Here is a 24,096-nt window from a genome sequence, read left to right as displayed (position 1 = left end):
CCGCTACCCCTCCAGCTCGGCGGCGGTGGTCCCCCCCACGGGGGGGCGGCGGCAGCAATCATTTTTTCCTCAGGCGGCAAAAAGTCTAGGGCCGGCCCTGTCTCCCAGTGAATAACTGTTGAATATGCAAATCATCTCTTTGATGTCCCTGAAAGCTAAACACACCTCCAGAACTGCTGGCATGCAATGATGTGTCAGCTTGGGAGTTCTGGTTCACCATGAGCTTGCTGGGTTCTCTGATCCGCTTTAAATATCACATTTACTCATCGTTAATAACACAGAAAGAAAACAGTTTTAAGAGAATCTTTTAGTAAACACAAGTTACCTGCAAAGATATATGTATGTTCATACACTGATACATGTTTACATTAATGCACAGATTGTTTGTAGCAATCATTCCTGCCATTACTGCAGAGGCATAACTACTGGGCGAGCTGGGGGTCCACACGTGTGAAGGAGGGTGGAGACAAATTCTTACTCTCATTCCCCCCAAATTAGGCTAGGTGTTGAGGCCACACTTGTTATGGCATGGAGGAGTCATGGAGGCCTCATTTGTTGTATGACTCCAGTCATACATGTATGACTCCCTGGTTGTGGGGACCACCATGTGGGGTGAGGTAAGAGAGTATGAATGTGGGGGGGAGCCCCATCAGTGATTTGCCTTAATAGGGATGGCTGTGGATATCACCTTGTGGGCAGAGGTAAGAAAGTAGGAAAGTGGGAGAAGCCCCCATCAAAGTCCCATGATTTTCAGTTACATTACTTAATCAATTAATCGAAATTAAGCTTTAATATGATTAATCAACCAAGTTTCTAATTTGCAGTGAAGGAGGTATTAGCATCCAGTGTCTGTCTGCACAACAGATCCTCTTGGTAGAGTTGTCCACCCTGATTTTGTAAAATGTGGTATACTTCTTGTTGAAGTGCCTTCAGATTGTCTTTCACCTCTCCCATAATCCTCTCTACCTCCTCTCGCTCTCTGCACAACCCTTCTCGCTCTGCTCTCAACAGTCCTATTTCTTTTTCCAAGACTGCAATGTTCTCCATCTTGCGTTTACGACAGTTCTGAGCAGCTACCTTATTCTTGCCACGTCTACGAATGTCTCTGACCAAGGCCAGCTGTGGTTCTGTTAACGTGTAGCGAGACAGGAGCTCGTTGAAATCCTCCACTGGTAGGTTGACAATTCTCTCAGTGGGGAAAGGGATTTGCAGGGCAACTGCTCTACGCTCATCTCTGCTGCAGACTAGGTCTAGTGTTCGAGACACAACGTAGGGTTGGACCTCACAAAAGTTCTGTTCCCCGAGAGACTGCACCATGTTTGCTGTCAAAGGATACTGGCCTTGATAGGCGTGGGGTGGAACAATCTCCGTATATTCTGACTGCAACCTGTGTGTATCTATGTTCTCAATTTCGATCGACTCACCATCACTAAAGTTCAGAGATAAACCAGAATCCGATTCAAAATCCTCTTGACCTTTGCAGGGCTGCTGCAGGGCGCTGATGCCACTTGGACAAGCTGCTGGCATAGGAATATGGTCCGGGGCATCGATTCCGCTTGCAGGTACCCGTTTTGAGGGATAGTGATTTATTCCACAGATCTGAGTAATGTTAGATGTTGGCATTTCTGTGTAGGACATAGGGCCATATCCAGGAATCAAAGTGAGATTTGGCACTTGCTGAGCTTGAGGAGAAATTGGGTCCAGGTAAAGTCGATTGTAATTTTGCATGCTTTGGCTTCCATTGGGTACTGTACCATCTCTTGGGTAACTGGCAGGGCCACATCCAAAAAGAGGTACTGTGGGTTGCTGACATACATAATCAGGATTACCATATGTAGAATTTGGATGCATGTCCAGGCCCTAAATAAGACAAAATATTGAATGTTAAAACTAGTCTTCCTCTAATGTGAGGGCAATATAACTGTTAGATTTCCGTTCTTATTGAACTTTGTTTACATACTACCCCTTTCTTCCGAGTGTGCTAAAGAATGACAGTTTAGGAGCAGCAAAGAAGCATCTGGGCTCCTCTCCCGGTGCCCGGTCCCGTGCAGGATCCCCCGTGGCAGTATTCGACCAGTTCGGTCAAATACTGCCACTTCCGCATGCCGAAGGGACCTTTCGGAAGCCTTCGGGAGCACTCGGGCTCCCGATGACGCGACCGCTCCATACTACGCATGCGCGAGCGCCCTCTATGACGCGCTCGCGCGTACGTAGTATGGAGCGGCCCGTCTTCGGAAGCTTGAGTGCTCCCGAAGACCTCCGAAGTCCCTGCGGCGGCGGACGCGAACGGGGGAGCCAGCGCAGCACCGAGGGCACCGGGAGAGGAGAGGGAAGGCTCATTAGGACCGAGCCTTCCCTCTCCTTAGGTGAGTATCTGACTTTTTCTTTTTTTAACCGGTACCCATTGGCTTTAATAACTCTTCTGAGCTGTTTTACAGTTATCACCATGGTGATATAATTGTGATAACTGTAAAACAGCTCTGAAGAGTTATTAAAGACAGGAGTTAAGCTTAGTGAATTGAGCCCAATAACACTACAAAAATAGGGCCTGTACACACTGCTGCGCTTGCGCTGCGTTTTTCAAATCGCATGCGATTTTTAAATCATAAGCCTTCATGAGAATATAAAAAGCGCATCGCACCAGTGTATACAGGTCTCCACGATTTTCATTATTTTTCAAAAGACCTTGTGATTAAAAAACACAAGTGATTTGAAAAGCACAGCAGTATGTCTGTCATCTTTCTAACTGCATCCACCCTCAGTTGGTGATGACATAGGAAAGCATTCTGGGCTTATGGGCATAAGGGTTTAAAGGCAATTTGTATTTGACCAGCAAACTTTTCACAGGGTACCCAGCAGTGGTGTAGCTAGAGATTATGGGACCCCATAGCAAAACTTTCATGGGGCCCTCAGATGTAGACACTCTTAAGCAATACCACTTGCCCCTGCCATATGATATGAGTTTATTGGGCAATTTACATTCTTATGCAATGTACCCTGCATATAGTCAATGGGTACTGAGACAAATGTGAGGGTAAGGACCACAAAAAAGTAAATGGTGAGTACATTAAGAACCACCAGGGGCCCCTATACACCAGGGCCCCATAGCAGCTGCTATGGCTATTGCTACGCCCCTGGTACCCTAGACACCTGAGCAACATCACTCACCTCCATAGATATGGATAAAAAGAGCACCCACTCCTAGCAATTTTCCACTTGATTTTCAGCTTAAAGAGACTCTGTAACAAAATTTTCATCCTTATTTCTGCTATCCTATAAGTTCCTATACCTGTTCTAATGTGCTCTGTCTAACTGCAGCCTTTCCTATTTGCACAGTGGCTGTATTATCTCTGTTATATGATCTAATCTTCTCTCCTCTGTCGGGTCTGTCGGCTTAGGCTGGAATGTGCGGAATGTGCTGCACTGCTTGTCATTGGCAGAAGCTATACACACCCTCTCCAGGCCCCCTGCACACTCTGTATGACTCACACACTAAGTTTACTTTCACCGTATCTCTTGCTCTGTCTTTTGTTTGTAAACACTGGATAAAAACTGCAATTACAAGCCAGGAGTGCAGCAGGGAGTGGCAGAAACAGCAAAGAGGGGCCCAGGAGAACATAATGAATAGAATGGTATGCTTTTTATTGTAAGAATTTTAGAGTACAGATTCAGGCTGGGGTGCTTTTTAATATATGTTGTGTAAAATGCAGTACACATAAACCATTTATTTACATTATTCATTTCTTTTGGCTGGCTGGGCTGCACTGCTAACTTACTGTGCAAGTTTCAGCTACTGCTTAAAGGGAACCAGAGATGAACGTTTCATACAAAATAAACATATCAGTCGATAGCTTGTTAAGAATAAATGCTCTACCTGATAATTTCGCCGCTCTGGTGTGCCTTTTTAGTGTTTTTTATCCATTATTGCTCCAGAAAAAATCAAATATGGCCGCCGGCTCATATCCCTTCTGCTTCCGGGTTATGAGTTGTTCTGGATGTGCTGTCTAGGCCAGTGTTTCTCAACATTTTATTGGTATGTACCCCTTTAGAAACCCTGTACTCCCCAAGTACCCCCTAGCATAGTAAACATTATCACAAGTACCCCTTGACAAATATATATTTAATCCTAGTACATGATAATTGGTTCTAAACCATTTCCAAGTATTTACTATTGCTTTTAATTAGCTAAAATACTAATTTGGTGTTGTTTAAATAAGATATATAATTTTCTAAAACTCTACATTTTTTATTCTCGGTTAAGTATATCAAGCCAGAGTACCCCCTGGAACCATCAGAAGTACCCCCTGGGGTACGTGTACCACACGTTGAGAACCTCTGGTCTAGGCTATATGAGACTAGGCTGCTATCTAAGCTATATGAGAAAGGCTGTTGCAGCCTTTCATCTGTGTGCTTTCATTTTGGTATGATGTGCAGCTGCCTGTAAGAAGTGTCTCTCATAGGAATGAAACTGCAGTCATCATCATTATCTATGCTGAGAGCACACAGATCATATTGAAGCCACACTTGTCTGTTTCAGAGATTCTCTCTCAGCAGCAGCAGCCCCTCCCATGTCATCACAGCTCTCAGTATGCAAAGCAGGAAATCTGAGCCAGGAGGTGGCAGGCTTGGGCTTGAAAAGACTCCACAGAAGAGTGACTCAGCTATAATGATTCCAGGTCAAACCTAGACTGAGCCAGTCGGGGATTCTTATCACAGCTGCTAATAGACTAATTAAGCAGATAAATAGAACCTGTGCTGAGTAAAAATATTTAAAATAAACACATGAGGTAACTTCAAATGAACATTAAATAGTTACCTTGCCATCAGTTCCTCTTAGAAGCTCACCATTTTCTTCTGACAGTGATCCCTTCCAGTTCTGACAATATTTTGTCAGATCTGAAATATATCAGTTGCTGTGCTAAAAACCAATTCTTGGAATAATAATCTGTATCAGTTTCTTGCAGTGATATTCTCTCACTGGTTTAAACTGCCTGGCTTACCACCTGCTCTGATTAAATGTGTAGCTGCTGATAAGTCAGCTGATTTTTCCCTTCCATGCAAAACTTTTCAGTATGACAATCAGTTCAATGTGTCGGTTGCCACTTCAGGTTTTAAACAGCAGACATGCAAAGTGGCTAAAAAGAGAAAAACTAAAAAACGCAAGCATCAGAATAAAACACTCCCTATTGATGTTTATAATGATGTTGTTCCGTCTCCGGCTTTTTTGCCCCAATCCAAAGCTTATGTGGATCCTGCTATAGGTAGGATCGCACACTATATTAAAGCAGTTAAAAAATCTGTTCTTGTCCCTGATCTCCACCCATATGGAGATTTTCTGGATACTGGCCTGTTTGAACCCCCATTTGCTTCCTGGGATGTTGGGGCCTTGCTGGAGGAATTCGATTTTGATTGGAAAGCCTTTTGCGATTTTTACATCGCAAAAAGCGAAGATGTCTTGAATGCTTGTCTCGATTCTATATACCTTCTGATTGATTCTGATGAATGTGACAAGGATGATGTGGATCTGGTGATCTATGTATGGCAAACCATTTTGGATGAGTTGCACACACACCAACCAATTGATTCCAATAAAAAGACATCGTTCTCGGATGATTGTTCCTGCCTTTCTGGGGTAAAGCATGTGAGTCTTGACTTTGTGCAATCTGAAATGAATGAGTGTGCCGCTGTGGTTGATTCCTGTGCGAATCCTGAAGGATTCGCTCCTGACAGTGTGCAGTTTGAATCTGTGCGATCTGATGCCTGTTTCTCGGATGTTCCTGCAGATTGTGATCAGCATGAGTCTGCCGGTTTCCTCAAGGATGTGTGGGATCCTTTGTCATTTAGTAACAGATCTCTGAGATCTTCCGTCTGTGACCCTGCTATGGGGAAAATTTCTCGACTAAGCAGCGTCAAAAGTAAAATTAATATGCCTAATAAAGTTTATCCTGTTGATGTCACTATTTCTTCTGAAAATGAGTCTCTGTCTCACCCTGTTCACACCTGTAAGGACCCGTTGCCTGATGACAGTTGCTCCAGTGTTTCGATCCTAGATGCCTTGCAGTCTGCTCCGTAGATCGCGGAGGTTTGCGCTATGGAAGCATCAGTTTCACAACCTAAAGTGAATTTTGATTCGCAGGTTTTGCGTTCTGATTCCTCAGATTCGACATTGTTAGCCGAATCTAAGAGTGAGACAGCGCTTCGGTTTTGCTAATCTGATGCTGAACCTTCTTTGCCTTATTCAGAGACGTTTTCTCTGAACCTGCCCTGTACCATGAATGAAAACATGTTTTCCTTTCACACTGACGTTTGTGAGACCCTTTCTTGCTCTGAGGGAAGTTCTGATTCTGCACCCTGTACTCTGGATGAGTCAATGTGGCCTTGCTTAGAATCCCCCGCAGTGTCCATAGAGGCTCGTCTAGGTATTGCCATTATACTCACCTGTTTTTCTGCAGTTTTGGAGTTACAAGCTAGTTTGACTGGCACACAGAATTCTGGGTACAGTGAGAATGAAGTTAGGGAGTCAGTGTGTGTTCCAGTAAATATTCCTGTACATCCCGCTAATTATGATGAAGTTCAGTCTCAGGTTATAGTGGAACCATTCCTGGGACATCTGCCCTGTCCTTAAAATAAAGTTCCAGTTTTGCCCTGTAACTTGGATAGTTCAGAATCCTTCTTAGAAAACCTGGAAAATGATGTTCCTGAGGTCTTGTTTGATGTTCTGGAGGTCTCCGAGTTCCTCCCAAAGGGAGCAGAACTTGTAGGAGATGTCTCCTGCCCCCCAAGTCCTTCTGAGGTGTTGCCCACTTCAGTAGGCATTGCTGTTGTGCTGACTACCTTTGCAGCTCTGGTGGAGCTTCACTCATATGTAGTCAATGATGATATTACAGTCACAGAAAATTCTGAATTTATGTCCGAGTCTTCTTTTGAAAGGCCAGTACCTGTGACCTCCACTCATGATGATTCTCTGCCCGGTACTGGTTTTGGTCTTGTCGTGCCGGACTCTGAGGTTGGCAGTTCCCCGACATGTCCTGAGGTTTCTCCTGTGCTGGTGTACCCCAGTGTGCTCTGTGACCCAGAAAGCCCAAGTGTGCCTCGGTTACCAGCGTACTCAGATGCTTCCTCGGTGGAGACATGTTCTGATTTAGCCTGCCTGCTTGCATGCCCAGAAGTGGTCCCTGAAAGTCTTGATCTTGATGGGTGTCCTCGTAATTCTGAGTCTGGAATTGTCATTGGTTCCATAGGGGTTCTTGATAGTTCTCCATGTGAGCCTGGTGATTGTTCTGCCCTCTTGGGATCTCTGTGGAGCTTCAAAAGGTTCTGGGAGATTCCGGGAGAAATTTTGCTTGGTACCCTGGATAAGATCAACGGTGGCTTTTGTGTTGTAAGGGACACTTCGAACAGGTTTTGTGGCAGATTCGGTATGTTCGGACGCTCCTTGGAGGGTGGTGGGTATTGTCTGGAGGGTGTCGATGGCTTCTTCTCTGGTATCCACAGTCCTGATGGGTGTTACGCTGAGACTTGTAGTACTGATGGGCATGTTTCGGTGGCTTCTGTTTCCGATGAGGTCGGTTTCGGGTGGACTGACTCTGGAATTGGACCTTGTTGGGCTGTCCCGACCTTCATGAGTCTTCGGTTGGAGTCTTTTGCTAATAGCAGTTTTGAGGGTCGTCTGGAATTCGACCCTGGAGGGGGGGGGGGGGGGTACTGTGATGATCTGCTCGGCTGCCTGTGCAGGCAGGCAGTTTTTTAACCATTGTTTAGGTTTGCATGCTGCAGGACTCTGGAAAGAAGAGCTTCTGTCAGTTTTGCAGCTTGTGCTTGCAGAGGAATTTGCATACATTGTCATGCAAATTGCCTGGCCACATTCATTGGAGGCGTGTACTATAAGTACTATGTCTTTCCCACAATGCTTGGCTGGTCATAAGGAGTCTTCCTGTGAAACACTCTGGAGAGTGTCAGCCATGCTCTTTGTTTGAAGATCAGCTTAGAGTAATTCCTGGAAACTGTGCTAGGCAGGTTCCCTAGTGCAGTTGGGATTGTTTATCTGTTTTGTTTGTCGGTTGCGATTGTCCAGTCCCAACGGTGGTCGACAGGAAATCGTTCTGATCTCTGTTCTTGGAGTATAGCTGGTGCAGCGGTTGCTACCAGCTATCTCTTCTGTTCTGTCTCCTTGGATCGCGCTAGCCACTTTCCGCTAGTGCTGTGGATCCTTCTGTTCTGCTACTCTGTACCTGGATCGCGCTAGCCACTTTCGCTAGCGCTGTGGATCCTTCTGTTCTGTCTCCTGGGATCGTGCTAGCCACTTTCCTCTAGTGCTGTGGATCCTTCTGTTCTGCTACTCTGTACCTGGATTGCGCTAGCCACTTTCGCTAGTGCTGTGGATCCTATCTCTCGCTTGTCCCTGTTTTCGTGTGTCTGTCTTGTCTGCTACGAACGCTTGCTGGAGGCTCGGTGAGGTAACCGTTAAGCAAGCGCTCGCGTCCTCTGTTTCATGTTTGTCTGTCGATGGTTAGTTAGGCGTGCTTGTCTCTATTGTGCTTATCACGTGGAGACCGCGCATAACCGCGTGCACTGTTGCGAATGAGTGCGGTGTTCGCGGTTAGCTAGCGTTTGTTATTTTCTGCATCTCCTCATTGTATGATTTGCTGTGCCTTTGCTATCCTCGTATTCTGTTCTGATCTGCCTTGTGTCACTTCTGGCAATCGCCTTTCTTGCGGTTGCGTTTCTGTTTCGTATCTGCTGTTGTGTGTGCGCGGTCGCGGGGTGGCGACTAGATTGGCGCACACACATACAATCTGTCCCTTTGCTCGTTCTCATTCGCAATCGCTTCTCTTGCGATTGCGTTCTGCGCTTCGTACAATTCCTGTCTGGCATTTGTGGAGGTACAGAGGATTGGTTCCTCTGCACTCCCCAGCGCCATCTGCCGACAGGAATTCCCCTCTATAGGTGCGTAGCACCTTTTGCTGGGTGCCTGCAATTATACGCTTGTGGAGGATTTCCGCCGTATCAGCGCACGCATTGTGCGCTGCTCACGGAGAAAGTTCCTCAATCGTTACAGTTTGGTTTGGGTCCGCTTCAACTGGATTAAACAGCAGTAGTTGGCTGAACTAAACTCCTCCTCCATTCCATTATCACCCAGAGGAAGTAATCAGAGAGGAGCTGGGAGGGGTCACCCTCCACACCTTTCCTGTGAACACACCCCTCCCACTTCTTCCTTGTACCTCACTAAAGGGAGCAGGAAGTCAGGTGATTGCTCTGTGCTGTCTGTTCTATACTTTGTGCACAAATCTTGGGGTCGTGTGACTGTCTTTTCCTAAGGGAATTTTTTAAGAAGAGCTGAATCAAATATGAAAAATGTGTCACCTAAAATTGGGCCACCTAAAATGTTTCTCATGAAGTATCTCTCATTAACTTACGGTAACGCTTACCTGTAGCTCACACAAGATCTCTTGCCAAGTTAGATCCATTGTTCCTTGGGTGCAGTGTTCTCCCATTTATGACAGGTGTATTCCAGATCTGGATCATACATACAATACATATAGCATTGTAAGGGTAAACAGCCAGGAGAGCTTACAATATTTCCATTCAATGTACTCTATAAATTTAAAATGAGAAACATTAAATATGTTTAGTTATTTTCTCAAAGTAGATTTTTAAATAATGCTTTTTCACTCCCTCCACATACACACACTAACACATTCTCATGCACACAGTAGGAGCATATATTATGATGATGAATGTGCAAAAAATAAATGTCTCTTTTATCAAGAATCTTTGTGGTCATGTGATCACTGACCCTGTCTCTTTCAAACCCTGGATGTCCAGACAGATACAAGTGATCACTGATTTGGCTGCTGTTTACTGTTCAGGAGAGCCAGGGCTGAATTTGACTGCTGTTTGACTCTTTGACCTTATTTGCATGCATAAAAGCATTGATCTATGAGCTATAAGTAGAAGAGAGTGACAGCTTATGATCGCGCGCGCATCCTTGCTTGAATGAGCTCCGCTCCGTCATCAGTCTACAAGTCGCTAGAAGACTGTTAGATGGCAAAACCGTCTATTTACATTGTAGAAAAAAAAATAGTAAAATTTATTTTTAAAAAATGACAATTAAATTAATAAAACAAAACCAAAAGCCTGCAGCAGCGATCAGAGCCCACCAACAGAAATCTCTGTTGGTGGGCAGAAAAGGGGAAAATATTCATTTGTGTGCTCAATTGTATGGCTCTGCAGCGATCCATTATAGCTGCAGAGCACCAATTAGTAAAAAATAGCCTGGTCACTAGGGGGGTGTAAGCCTGTGGTCCTTAAAGAGACTCTGAAGCGAGTATCAGTTCTCTTTTCTAACCTGTATTAATGTTAAGCCCCATAAGCACAGCTAAACCGCTGCTATCCCGCTGCAAAACGAGGGGTTAATACCCCCCAAATCCCCCTCAGCAAAATCCACAACTTTCTTGGTCGTGGATTTTGCACTTCCTGGAGGCAGAGCTATGAGCTGTAGGTCAATCTGCCGGCGAATCTCCGCCTCTCCTCGCCCGTCTCTGTGAAGGCAGATGAGAGGGGCGGGGGAGAGGTGGCGATCAGCGGGGATTGACGCGCTTGAGGCAGAGCTTATGGCTGTAGCTCCGCCTCAAGCAGGAAGTGCTCCCCGGAGGTAGGAGAAGGGATTTGGGGGGTATTAACCCCTCGTTTTGCCGCGGGATAGCGGCGGTTTAGCTGTGCTTATGGGGCTTAACATTAATATAGGTTAAAAAAGAGAATTGAGACTCGCTTCAGAGTCTCTTTAAGTGGGTTTAATACAGAGAGTGCCGCACATCTGCTGTTTTTGCATGAAACCTATTTAGTTATTTTGTACATTCAAATAATATGTTGCTTAAACAACAGACAAGCGTACAATTAAAGGACACCGGAGGCAAAAATAAACTAATGAAATAAACGATTGTATCTATCCTCCTTCTCCTAAAAATGACTTGTTAAGATATTCCACAGTTTTATTTTATGTTTAAATTTACTTTTTAAGTTTTAACTGTTTTATTGTTTTTGCTCAATGACATATTCCTTGAAGTATGCCAGAGCTAAAATATATGAACTATTGACCCCTTTTTTCTCTTTCCTGCTCTCAGAAGCCATTTTCTGCTAGGAAAGTGTTTTATAGTTGGAATTTATCAGTGAGGGTCATACTGTAGTCACTTCCTGTCTGAGTCAGGACTGAGTCAGCCACTCACATACCTGATATTTAACTCTTTTCAGACAGAGAAAGAAAAAAGGAACACAGCATAGTTATTTGTGTGCTAGGCACTGTACATACCCATGTCTATCTCATCGTGTCACATGTCACCTTGGGTATCCTTTCAAAGAATAAAACTCCTGCTTTACAAACTGTAAAATGCACAGAAAGAACACAATCAATTTTCCTGTGCACTTGCACTTTATTTTGGTGCAATTACAAAGTCTTATTAAACAGGGCTAAAAGGCATCACTCCATAATTACAGCATACAGTTTGTTGATTGCACAGAATCGTACCGCACTAGTGGGAACACCATTGTACAATTTACACACACAGGTGTCCTTGTTGCTATTAGCGAATTGTATGTGATCCGATAATTCGATTGTATTGCATAAGGTGTGACAGGAGCCTAATGCACACTTTTCTGCTGTGTAGCTGTACAGTCGGAGAAGGCCAGTTTTTTATGTTTTGTAAGTAGGCTGAAATATGCTTGTCAATAATCTTTGAAATGTATAAACTGAAATGAAGGGTTTGTTTTTCTTTCAACGAAGGAGGAATTTTCTTTTAAAGTATGAAGACGTGTGAAGAATAAAGGTTGCTGTGCTAATAACACTGTCAGAGTTTTGATGGTTTTGGTAATGCGCTTAAAAAGATGGTTGTGTTCCTAGTTTCCCTTTTGTAGCCGGTGACGCTTCCCTCCCTTCCTTTGTATGTGCTGCACAGAACAGATAACACTTGCCATGTTATCGGGACATATAAGCTGCTCTAGTCTCTGTCTGCAGGGAGCACGTAGCTTCACATGCTACGGCATTTCATTTTTACAAAGAAGGTGACTTCTATAGACTAAACTGAATTTGTATATTTTGAGCAGAATGGCATGCGTAAAATCGCACAATGAGTAGAGCAGAATGCAATACATTACATGCAATACAGACAAACAAAAATGACAGCGCTCACAGGCTGCAACTGGCTTATAAACCATCAAGGGGCGTGTACAGACCCCCAGCGGCTAAATACATGCCTTGAATCCAAATCAGATGCAAAATTATGCAAATTAAGTGCAAATTTATGTACTAGTCCCTAATCTAAAATTTGAATGCAGATTGGATGCAGGCTACCACAAGTATACTTAGAACATTTTACATAGAGAAGAGAGTGTAGGCAGCGCTTCCAAATACAGAAGGCTGCACCTGAGTTGATTTAGCTGCAAAGAAGTGCAGAGCTCCAATGGACTATATTACACAACATGCATTCAAACAGGTACAGCAATGGAGGGCTTTAGCTTCAGCAATATATTACACACACCCCTTTATCACTATCAGGAACAGGTGTATAATGGTTATCAGTTCGAATCCCAGCCAAGGTACTATCTACATGGAGCTTGTATGTTCTCCCTGTGTCTGTGTGGGTTTCCTCTCTCTGAGCACTCAGATTTCCTTTCCACCCGCATCCCAAAAACATACAGATAATTGCCCCCCCCCCCCAATTGGCCCTAGACTACAATATATACACTTCATGAAATATACAGACATATGACTATGGTAGGGATTCTAAGGGATAATTAGTGGCAAGACAATATACTCTGTCCAGAGCTGTGAATGATGTAATTGCTATATAAATAATAATAATAATAATAGGTACAATTAGTATGATTCAAGAATTCTAAAAGGTGAAAAATATTTGTTTTTTTATATGGGAAGTTATTTAGAAGAAGCAAACATCCTTGTTTTTAGATCCAAACAAAAGAAGGCTGTTATTTTCATTCTGAAATACACAGTAGTCAAAGATGTACAAATGTACAGGTTTTAAAGGGAATGTTTAGAGCATTTTAATTCATTAAAAACAGTTAAAGGGAAAGGGATGAAGTGGCTTTTCTCAATGATGACAATTCATGTGAAAAATTAATTTTATTATGCACTGCCAACGCATTTCACGAGACCATGGCCGCTTCCTCAGACCGATTAAAGTGCCAAAGGGTGCAATGAGCCAAAGATTGAGCACCCTTTTAAGGATATGTTTTATGTCTTTAGTGTGCTTAGGCGAAAAAAAAAATAAAGTAAATATTAAACCTATTATAATAAAAATAAGCCCAAGGCCATTTTTATTTTCTTTTATTTTCCCTTAGACTTCCTCGTTCCCCCCCTCCCCAAACCAAGCAGATGAATGCAACCTCCAGCCACCTATACTCACCTAGCAGAATTTTCTGTTCTCCCCTCTCTTCACCTGTCATTCTGAGTCTTCCATTCCCTGAGCTATGCCTCCCTCTGTACACAAATACTGGAGGTGGGTTTAGTGGAAAACAACACCAGCCTTTTTGCAACCCCCAGTGCCACATCTGATAATGTCACACCATGACACTCCTATTCCCCCACCCTGTCATGTCTATTAGTCTGGTATAAGTGCCTATTGGCTTACATTTCTTTTTAATACTTTTAACACTTGGGGCATCTCCTACCCTTTAAGATTCATAGCATTTGAATACATGCCAGGAGATATAGTCCATACATGAGAGTACAGAGATGTATTCCCATCCACGGACTACATCTACCGGCATGCATTATAGTGACTTGCATGCACAATGCTACCGGGAAGTTATAAAACGCAGTTGCAGTCAATCGGGTGGTATAGATGGCACATCCCATATGGACAAGGGGACCAGAGGAACAGCACCAAGTAGGTATTAGTTACAGTAAGTAATGATGCTTCCCCCAACGGCACACTTAGTTAAGAACCTCCCTTACAAAGGGTTTCATATTTAAATAAAACATTTCTGTGGTGCTCGGTTTACTTTAAGGACTTTGGTTGAGACAACCCCTACAATAAATTTTCCTTTCCAAACAGACTGTTATGCATTTGATTCTGTTACAACTGTTGATTCTGTCTCAGTATGTTTGAGGTCAGGGCTCTATGCAGGCCAGTCATGTTCCTTCACACCAAACTCAATTATTCATGTCTTTATGGTACAAAGTCAGGGGCGTAGCAATAGGGGTTGCAGAGGTAGCGACCGCATCGGGGCCCTTGGGCCAGAGGGGCCCCATGGGGCCCTTCCTAAACCAAAGTATAAGCTGTTTATTGGTCCGGTGCTGGTAATCACCTCTATAGATGCTTTGAATGATAGTAATCATTATCAAGCTGTTCCCCATCCCCTTCTTACACCTCTGACACTGTACATGACCTTGGCAGGTTTTGTTGCGCCGTATCAATTGTTACGTATAGATTGCTAGGGGGGCCCAATGTAAAACTCGCACCGGGGCCCCGAGCTCCATAGCTACGCCACTGTACAAAGTCATGTGGGAACAAGAAGGGGCCACCCCTAAACTGTTCACACAAAGTTGGGATCATGAAATTGTCCTTGTATCCTAAATCATTCGTAGTTGTTCACTGGAACTAAGGGGCCATGCCCAACCCCTGAAAAAACAACTCCACACTATAATTACCCCTCCACCAAACATTAAACTTAGTACAAAAAGTACTGTCCCCTGGCATCCCTCAAACCCAGACTCGTTCATTGGATTACCAGATGGAGAAGTGTGATGCATCCCTCTAGAGCAGGGCTTCCCAACCCTGTACTCAAGCACCACCTACAGTGCATGTTTTGTGGAAATCCACAGAGGTAGTTAATCAGTTCTGCTGAGACACTAATTACCTCACCTGTTAATGTTTGTGGTTTTCTGAAAAACATGTTCTGTTGGTGGTACTTGAGGACATGGTTGGGAAACCCTGCTCTAGAGAGCACTTCTCCACTGCTCTAAAGTCCAGTGGCAGCATGCTTTACACCACTGCATCTGATGCATTGCACTTAGTGATGTAAGCAGGGCCGTTTCTTGGACAGTGCGGGCAGGGCGACTACCCTGGGTGCAGACCAGCAAGTAGAAGAAGGGGGGCGCAGGCACAAGGACATAACCACTAATGAGCTGATGAAGCGCAGTGCAGCCAAATGGAAGAAGAAAGATGATTACCAGCGCGATCACCTTCCTTGATTCCAACTGGGCTGTCTGCGTCCGACGTCAAGTCATCATCACGTCACCACCGCGTGATGACACCTGATTTCCTGTAGCGGTACTGCAGGCTGCCAGTGATCAGCGCTCATGGAGGAGTTGGCTTTCCGGGCTTTCTTCGCCTGTGTGTTTTCCTGGTTCTTGCTTCCTCCTGGATGAGCGGCTGGTCACTAGTAAGTAGGCAGATCTACTTGTGACCTGTGGCTGTGTGACTGTCCCTAAAGAGTAAGGATTCACAAGTCCACAGGGTGGGGGGTAAGGGGGCGCAATTTTTACACCCTTGCCCTGGGTTCAATTTATCCTAGAAACTGCCCTCAATGCAAGGCTTGGATGTAGCCTCTCGGCCATGGAAAACTATTGCTTGAAGATCTTGATGCACTTGTTCTTGAAATAAGGCCATATTAAGTTTGAAGGTCTGTACCTATTGACTCTGCCGAAAGTCGGCAACTTCTGCACAATGGCCTCAATTCACTAGGCAGTTTAGACTAGTCTACTGATGTGCTCCTCAGTATGCATGACCCCACTCTGTAATTTGATGTGGCCACCACTTTATGGCTGAGCTGCTGTTGTTCCCAATTGCTTCCACTTTGTCACAATACCAATAAGGGTCGGGCCACACTAGATGCAGTTGCAGAACGCAATCCGCGGTCCGGGATCCAGTTTTCTAAAAACGGAACGCAAACGGATCTGTGCTGCCCTTTTACAGCATACGTTTCAGATCTGTTTGCATTTTTAAAACCGGATCCCCAGCCCTGGCCATGGGTGGAGGGGGGCGCTGAACTGGAGGGGGTAGCAGCCAGGAAGAGGGGCAGCGGGCACAATGGCGGGGAGGGGGGGTCCCCCACCTGGGTCCCCACTCCCCCTACAGCTATTTGCGCAAATGTAATGGTTATGCAGCGAACGGGGAAGCCATTACCTTCCTTCCTTGCGTTCCACCACTCACCGCCTGACTTCCTGCAATGCCACCCTCTATACTTCAGTGGGCGGCATACAATGGGCAGCTTGATGAATCGGGCCCATTGTATATAATAATGTATCCCTAATAAATTACATTTTTTAATTTCTCTTATTTTAAACTGCTCTAAAGTTGATTCTGGTTGAAAGATGCTATAGGCTGCTGTGCTTGCCACATTGTAATTTTTCTGGCCACTGAATTATTATATTACATAAGCTTGACTGTCTGCACTTTACAAAACTGACCTTTCTTGTGTTATTTCACTTTGCTCTGTTTTTGTCTTGCAATAGACGTCTCACGTCTCCTTATTACTCCATCTCCTTTCCTAATTTCACACTGACCATTTTACTAAAGCAATTGCAACACCTCTGGGAACCTACACCAGCAAGGACGTGACAGAACAAATTAAGTAAAAGCTATATACCGTACCTGCATTAAATAATAGTAATATGGTGGATGAAACACAAAACTCCATGAATTATCTCACTTATCTTATTAACTCAAAAAGTACCTCTCCACGGAAATAACTTTTCATCACCTATTAACTTACTAAAGTACTAAAAAGTGGGTAAGGAAGTAATACCAAAATTACAGTATTTTCAGTATTTATTTGCGTGCTGGGAGCATGAGATGGGGATTGAAAGAAAAAATATACATACCTGGGGCTTCCTCCAGCCCCCTCCAGCCTTCGTGGTCCTCAGTCGCCCTCTGGTTCATCCACAACTGGCCCTGGTAAGTCGTCCGGTCAGGGCCAGTCGGCACAGGCGCAGTCCGGCTGTGCGTGCTCCCTTGCCGCGCTCCCACTGCTAGGAGCTTACTGTGGCTACGCGATAGCTGTGCCCAGGCGCATCAAGCTTTCAGAGGGTCCCAGAGAAGTGCTGGTCTGCAGGAGGTTGTGGGAAGCCTCTGGGGTATCCATAGGCTCCCCTTTACTGAGGTAAGTATCTATCGTTTGTCTCCATTTTTGGGTGGTTCTTCCATGAAGCAACGCGGATCACTGGCTTCGGGGCAGCAAGAGGCGGTTCCCCTCCCCAAATGTCCCTCTCCTCGCACTCCCCGTCTTCCCCTCCTTAGCTGCACAATGCCGCTTAACGCACCTGCTCTCAGGATTCCAGGGATGGGATCTCCATCCACCTGTGCATCGTCCTGTATCCATGGCTACAGCGGTGCCTCATGTCACCTGTTACATGCTGCCGGGTCACATGAGGCACTACTGTAGTCAGAGAGGAAACAGGACTTTACGTGTGGCTGGTGATCCTATCGCTAGTCTGCTGAGAGCAGAGTGAGTGATGCGGCGCCGTTGCAGCACATGCCCGGCTTTCGGGTGATCAGAGCTGGGATGCTGCGAGCAGCAGGGAGGAGATCCTGTTTTGGAGGAAGCGATGCACAGCCCAGTGTGTTTCTCCTCTCCAGTCAGAGCCGGATCATCCACAAGGCAACGTAGGCAGGTGCCTAGGGCCTGTAGAGAGTCTAGAGGCCCAATTTATGCTAGCCCCTAACAAATCTTACCCAAAGAGCCAGGTGGCCATCAAGAGTGGGCCCAAAGTCGTTACTTGCCTAGGGCCTCATTACACCTTAATGCATCTCTGTCTCTGGTCCAACTTTGCACACACACATTGAGGGTTTAGGCGTCCTCACATTGTATTGCTTCAGGTGGCAAAAAGTCTAGAACCGTCCCTTCCACCATTAAACTCACAGGTTTGCTTTAAAGCGGAACTGTAGATAGGTATCACACTGTTTCACTTACCTGGGGATTCTGCAAGCCCCCAGCAGCCGCCCTGTCCCTCACCAGTCCTCCACGAGCCGTCGTTCTCCCGCCGCCAGCTACTTTCGGTTTCGCCGCCGGGCAACTGCGCCTGCGCGGCTCTGGCCACGCATATCCTTGCGAAGAAAATATCCGCTTGGCAGGGCTGCGCTGGCCTTACAAGTCAAGGAACGGAGCACGGCGGGAGAACGGAGGCTCGTGGAGGACCGGCGAGGGACAGGACGGCTGCTGGGGGCTTGCAGAAGCCCCAGGTAAGTGAAACAGTGTGCTTGATACCTATCTACAGTTCCGCTTTAAAGCATAAATAACTCAAGCTCAGAAAGGAGTCAGACACTCAGAAGACACACTGACCAAATAGGCAGTCATTAAACTGACTACAGGTTTTATGTCTCTGCTATGTCTGAATGGGTTTCCTGTAGATGTTCTGGTTTCCTACCACAATCCAAATCTGTGTAAATGGTTATAATCTAAGACTGTGCCCCATTGCATCTGTGGGCTTGTGTGCCTGCAGCCAGGACACTAGAAAGTAAGTTTCTGGGAGGAAAAGAGTTTTGTGTCTGCACAAACAAGCAACATAAAACATCTGGATGGCGAACCAATGGCTTCAATGCCTGTACATTTTCTTGAGGTCAGGTTACCACATAACTGAATGTAGTACAGCTTTGCTTCACTGCGCTACTAATTTGTCAGTTTACCACAAAGAGTTATGTGGAAATATTACCACTAGCAAAGAAAAGCTGGTTTCACTTATTCACACTGCAAACTCAAAGGCAAATTCACAGACTTTTGTCTGGAAGTAATTTGTTCAAGTTAATTTTCTAAATTTGGGCTTACTTTAAAGCGCAATCATTAGTGTGCGCAGGGCTAGATTTACCATAAGGCACTGTAGGCACGTGCCTACAGGCGCCTGATGATGGAAAGGCGTCTCTCTCTCCTCCTTGAGCGCCTCCCTCTCCTTCCCTATGCAGAGTACTCTCAGCATTCCACTAATGAGGACTCCCTTCAGTCAGCCAGCGGCACCTCTAGCTACTTAATATTGAGGATCCTATAGCTACCTAATATTTTGGGGCACCATTAACTATTTAAAATTGAGGTTACTTCTGGCTAAGTAATACTTAGGGGCACCTGTACCCACCTATGACAGGCAAGGGAAGTAAGGGAGAAGTGACAGCTGGGACAGCCTGCACACTTGTGGTGTGGTGCAGCGAGAGTTTGTAGGTTCATGTAGGGCGGAGTCTAAGGTGCCAGGGCATCTGTGCCTATAGGCTCCTATGAGGTAAATCCGGGCCTGAAAATAACCACTGACTAATCAGCTTTCTATAGTCAGTGAAATCAATTAACTTATCAGTATGTTTTTAGCATGTGGGATGAAACCAGATTGCCTGATAAAGACCTACGCAAACACAGGACAACATACAAACTTCATACAGATCATGTTCTCTTTTCCCAGATTTAAACTGGGTACCCCAGTAACACAAGAATGCAATCCACTGTGCCATTATGACCACTTCAATGCGTGGTCCAGTAATGTCCAGTTTTGCAAATATTTTTATTGTTTATTCTAGGGTGGTATATGTTTTTTTCATCTTGGCACCACTTCTAAATTTGTGCTGCATATTCATTTCTGATTGGATCCCATGTGCTTACACACAACAATGCTGCTGTATAATGACACTGTTTAAAAGGCAGAGATGCCTGAACAGAAATGCTGTCTGTGTACTGAATACAAAGGTTTCAGTTATTGCATAACTTTCTAGGAAAATGGTGAAAGAGAACACTTGGCTAATAATTGCATGTCTAGATCATGTCTTAACAAAGAAAATGCTAAGTAGGTATAACTATATTTTTTGTGTTAATTTAGTAAACAGCAGAACAGGTCTACAATACTTTATATTATTTGATACAACAAAGTGAAATGACCTAATATGCCTAGATATTATACACAGTATAAATATACTAAGATTTCTGTGTGTATGGGATTTTGACTAAGAATTCAAGACATTTTTTTTTCAACCTGTGTTAAGCGATTCTTCTTCTTCTTTTTTTTTTTTTCTTTTTTTTTAAATATACTGAAATATTACTTTTAAAAAAGGGAAGGTGGGAGGAGGAGTGGTTATGAGCTACATTTGTTGACCATGGCATATTTGGTCTCTCATACCTCTGCCTTTTAAGCAATCCCACCACGGCGGGTGGCAGGCGCGTGCGCGGCGGGTGGCGTGCGCGAGTGCGCCCAGAAACACAGACCTAGAGCCCGTTTTTAAACGGGCTTAGGTCTACTAGTTGCAGAATAATTCTGCATGTCATTTCACTGCCCATACAATTCAATGGGGCTGTTCACAGTACTGCATTGTAACTGATCGTATTATTCTAACTCGCTGCATGCAGGCTTTGCATTAAAGTCTATGTTCAGTCTCCATTGAAGTTCATACACATTTGAACGCATTACAACTCATGCATAATGCAACTGACCGCTGTGAATCCAGCCTTAGGAAAATGTGCTGACTGCTGTGGTACTGAGATGCACTGAAAGTCACGTTGCTACTAGGCTTATCAGCCAATGAAACGACTGATGGGAAAGTGGGTGGACCTTCACAAAGCAGTTTGGTGATTGGTTATACATGGACGTTATGGATAGATTACTCATTGCAAATACCTAGGAACTGGTCACTGACATTAAATGTAATAAAAGCTATTGAATATACTACTATATACATATATATACTGTGTAGTGCAGATTATTTTATGCAGCATTTCCCAGCTATTTATTTTTTAGCAGTTTGATATAGGAAGCCAATTTGTTTATGTGTTCATTTTATCCAAGCATATTTGACAAATGCCATTACAGCCAGAATTCACTTCATGCAGCCATTTGATTGGCCAATTTTACCACCCCCGTGTAGTACGATGGTCAACAGATTTTGAATACAAGGAGCAGATTCTGTAAGTAAACTCTTATGGAGGTGCTAAACTGGTAAGTGATTGTCCAATTATAATTGAAGGTGTGTACCTATGCAGGCGCAGAAGACTTGCGCCTGCGCAATAGAGCGGGCCGACAGTGATTGCAGATGGCTGATGGTGTAATGGTTAAGGGCTCTGCCTCTGACACAGGAGACCAGGGTTCGAATCTCGGCTCTGCCTGTTCAGTAAGCCAGCACTAATTCAGTAGGAGACCTTTGGCAAGTCTCCCTTACACTGCTACTGCCAATAGAGCGCGCCCTAGTGGCTGGTGCTCTGCTCTGGCGCTTTGAGTCCGCAAGGAGAAAAGCGCAATATAAATGTTATTTGTCTTGTCTTGTCTTGTCTTGTCTTGTCTTGTCTTGATTGGCTATTTCCGCCTATCTCCGAGTGGAGAGCCGATACTGCGACTGCGCTGGGAAGGTAAATATTAACATCCCCTCTATTTGGAGGGGCACAGCGAGACCACCGTGGGACACAGGAGGACGGGGGATTCGGTGGCTTCCCCCTACCGAGGTGATTACCCACCAGGAGAAATTTTTAAAGTTACAGGTTTTCTTTAACTACAAGGGTTGTATCATTGTTTGTAAGCATGGTAACCCCCTCATTGCTAGTCATCTGTCACCTACAATGACTCTGTTTTTTCAAGTAACAGTTTGATGTCTGTACATGCATTCTCTATTCTCTGCCTCTGGCCCATAACCTTTTCTCCTGAGTTTTCTCCAAAGAGAGATTTTCAAACCTTACTCAAAATAAGTTTGATGTTACTTATTTTTACTTACTTTTTAGTACTGCAGAGTGCTAAAAATATATTTTTCGAGAAAATCAAAAAATAATCTTCTGGGAGAAAACTCAGGAGAAAAAGTGGTCTTTGGCCCTTATTCAATTCACTTTTTTTCCTGAGTTTTTTTCCTAGGAGATAATTTTTCCTCTTTTCTTTAAAATAACAGTGTAGATGGTGGATTCCGATACTCCAATGCAGGGAAACTTTATTCTTTAAAATAACTTCTCATCACTTTGCAACTGACAAAGTACCAAAAAGTAGGTAAAAGAATACTATTCAAAAGTATTTTAAGTATTTTTTTTACCTTTCTGGTGGCTTAAAAGGCAATTTATTGAGAAGTGTAAAAATATCACCTAGGAGAAAACTCAGGAAAAAGTGAATTTAATATGTTTTCTCCTAGGACATACTTTTCAGCACTTTGCAAATGGAAAAGTACCACAAAGTAGGCAAAAAAGCGGTATCAAAATTATTTTGAGTATTTTCTTGTTTCTAGGTGGTTTAAAAGGCATTTTAGTGACAAGGGCCCATATGCAAATCACTTTTTCTCCTGAGTTTTCTCCTAGGTGATATTTTCACACTTTGTCATAAAATGCCTTCTAAGTCACCAACAAGCAAGAAAATACTCAAAATAATTTTGATAGTTGCTTTTCACCAAATTTTGGGAACTTTTTCATTTGTAAAATTGTGAAAAGTTAATTTAGAGAGAAGATGAAGATTACCTCCTAGGAGATAACTCAGGGGGAAAAAAGTAATTGCATATGGGCCAAGATGTGAACATATCACTTAGGAGAAATGTTTGGGGAAAAAGTTGACTGCATATGGACCTAGAAAAGATCTGTACAAAGATACAGACTGCCCCTCGATCTGTTTGCACACTATTTGCAGAGTTGGACTGTGCAAGTGCCATTTAGTAAGTGATTTTGAAAATAAACAAAAACCCTGAGAATCCCCCATGAGGAGATGAACTAGTCCAAAACTTGTCAGATCTGTCAGATAATTACTACCTACTGTGACAGCAAATTAGGACAAAAGTAATTTATAGGTCATTTTACTCTAGAAGAAACATACTTCTTATTAGTTTGTGTTTACATGTATTTTACATTTTACAATTTTTTTCGCAACAAGATAGTCCGAATCAATCCAAAGTTTGTATGTCTACGGGTGTGAGCATGCATCCCAAACATTCATTATCACCACTCAGGTAGGATCCATCAGCAAGCATTCGTTTTCCCAAGATAACATCTATGGGGCCTAATCCAATTTGCTTTTTCTCCTAGGAGATGATCTTACCTGGTTGTTGCAGTGGTCAGATGTGGACATGCCAATGATTGTCTCCATTCACATGGCTCCTTTGCCAGTCAGCCGTCTTGGTCTTTGAAAGTTCATTAAAAGTTGTATTGAGATTATTCTGTAGGGGTTCCATGTATACTTTTCATCCTTTGTAAAGTTAAAAGCAGTTAAGATCTTCTTCTGCAGCTTCTCTTAATTAACTATCTGTACCATTTAAGCCCTGGCTTCCATTAATTTCCTCCTATTAAGGTCCTCTTCCCAGATCAGTTTACTTTCTTTCAATTTTGTGTTCTTCTCATTTTCGTGTTCTTAAAATGATTAGCCTCTCTCACTCTACCACCTGCTTCCCCTTTCACTGTCTATATCAGACTTTCACCCACCAGTCATCTAAGAAGGTCTAGATTTAATATTCCCTCTCTTACCTCTCTGGTCCCCTCATTGCAGGGCAATGGCCGGATCACCAGAAGTGTTCCCTGTTTATAGTCCTATGTGAACCTTTGCTGGTTGTATTAGCATGTAAAACCACAAGCCTGCAACAGGGGCATCCTCTCTCCACCCTTATTACTCCACACCCTTCTGATCACTACTCCCTCCTCCACAGGCACTGAGGTCCCTAAGTAAAGATTAGGGACAGTTGTTTCAGCCAGATAAAAATGTGCTCACATTTCTTCATATGTTCATGTGGCTTACTGTTTCTGTAAAGAAAAGCTCTTATATTACAGGTACGCACCATACACAATATTATTGTATTCTTAATTATATTTTTTAAAATTTACAGTGTGCAAGAAAAAGTTATTAAGTGGGTCAAAGAACAGTATGCAGTAGCAATAAAAAGTATGTGAACCCTTTGGAATTATATGGATTTCTGCACAAATCGGTCATAAAATGTGATCCAATCTTCATCAAAGTCATAACAATAAACTATCACAGTCTGCTTAAACTAATACCACACAAATAATTAAATGTTTCCATATTTTTATTGAACACGCCATGTAAACATTCACAGTGCAGGTGGAAAAAGTATGTGAACCCCTTGGATTTAATAACTGGTTGCACCTCCTTTTGCAACAATAACTTCAACCAAATGTTTCCTGTAGTTGCAGGTCAGATGTGCACAAAGG

The 24,096-nt window shown here is 43.8% G+C and overlaps 1 protein-coding gene across 5 annotated transcripts; it reads right to left on the bottom strand.

The window, feature by feature from the left end:
* Positions 1-292: 292 nt before the first annotated feature.
* NFE2 (nuclear factor, erythroid 2) lies at positions 293-23,500 on the bottom strand. 5 transcript variants are annotated; one of them, XM_068265071.1, is made up of 4 exons: positions 22,976-23,500; positions 11,309-11,379; positions 9,429-9,595; positions 293-1,860 (listed from the first exon to the last, which is right to left on the bottom strand). In XM_068265071.1, the coding sequence occupies exons 3-4, from the start codon at positions 9,492-9,494 to the stop codon at positions 814-816; spliced, it is 1,113 nt and encodes a 370-aa protein (XP_068121172.1). In that variant the 5' UTR covers positions 9,495-9,595; positions 11,309-11,379; positions 22,976-23,500; the 3' UTR covers positions 293-813. The 5 variants fall into 5 exon arrangements, with proteins under 5 accessions (XP_068121172.1, XP_068121175.1, XP_068121174.1 ...); XM_068265074.1 differs by having other exon boundaries at positions 9,429-9,516; XM_068265073.1 differs by lacking the exon at positions 11,309-11,379 and having other exon boundaries at positions 22,976-23,122; positions 23,398-23,497.
* Positions 23,501-24,096: the final 596 nt, after the last annotated feature.

This window comes from Hyperolius riggenbachi, chromosome 2, assembly GCF_040937935.1.
Source record: "Hyperolius riggenbachi isolate aHypRig1 chromosome 2, aHypRig1.pri, whole genome shotgun sequence".
Taxonomy (NCBI): Eukaryota; Metazoa; Chordata; class Amphibia; order Anura; family Hyperoliidae; genus Hyperolius; species Hyperolius riggenbachi.
Note: the sequence above shows the minus strand (reverse complement) of the source record. Positions and strands in the feature narration are given on the sequence as shown.

Excerpts from the sequence above, each read along its gene's own strand:
- NFE2 (XM_068265071.1), bottom strand. The coding sequence starts at position 9,494 with ATGGGAGAACACTGCACCCAAGGAACAATGGATCTAACTTGGCAAGAG. Across the intron at positions 1,861-9,428 it reads AGATCTTGTGTGAGCTACAG|GGCCTGGACATGCATCCAAA; the intron begins GTAAGCGTTACC and ends TGTCTTATTTAG.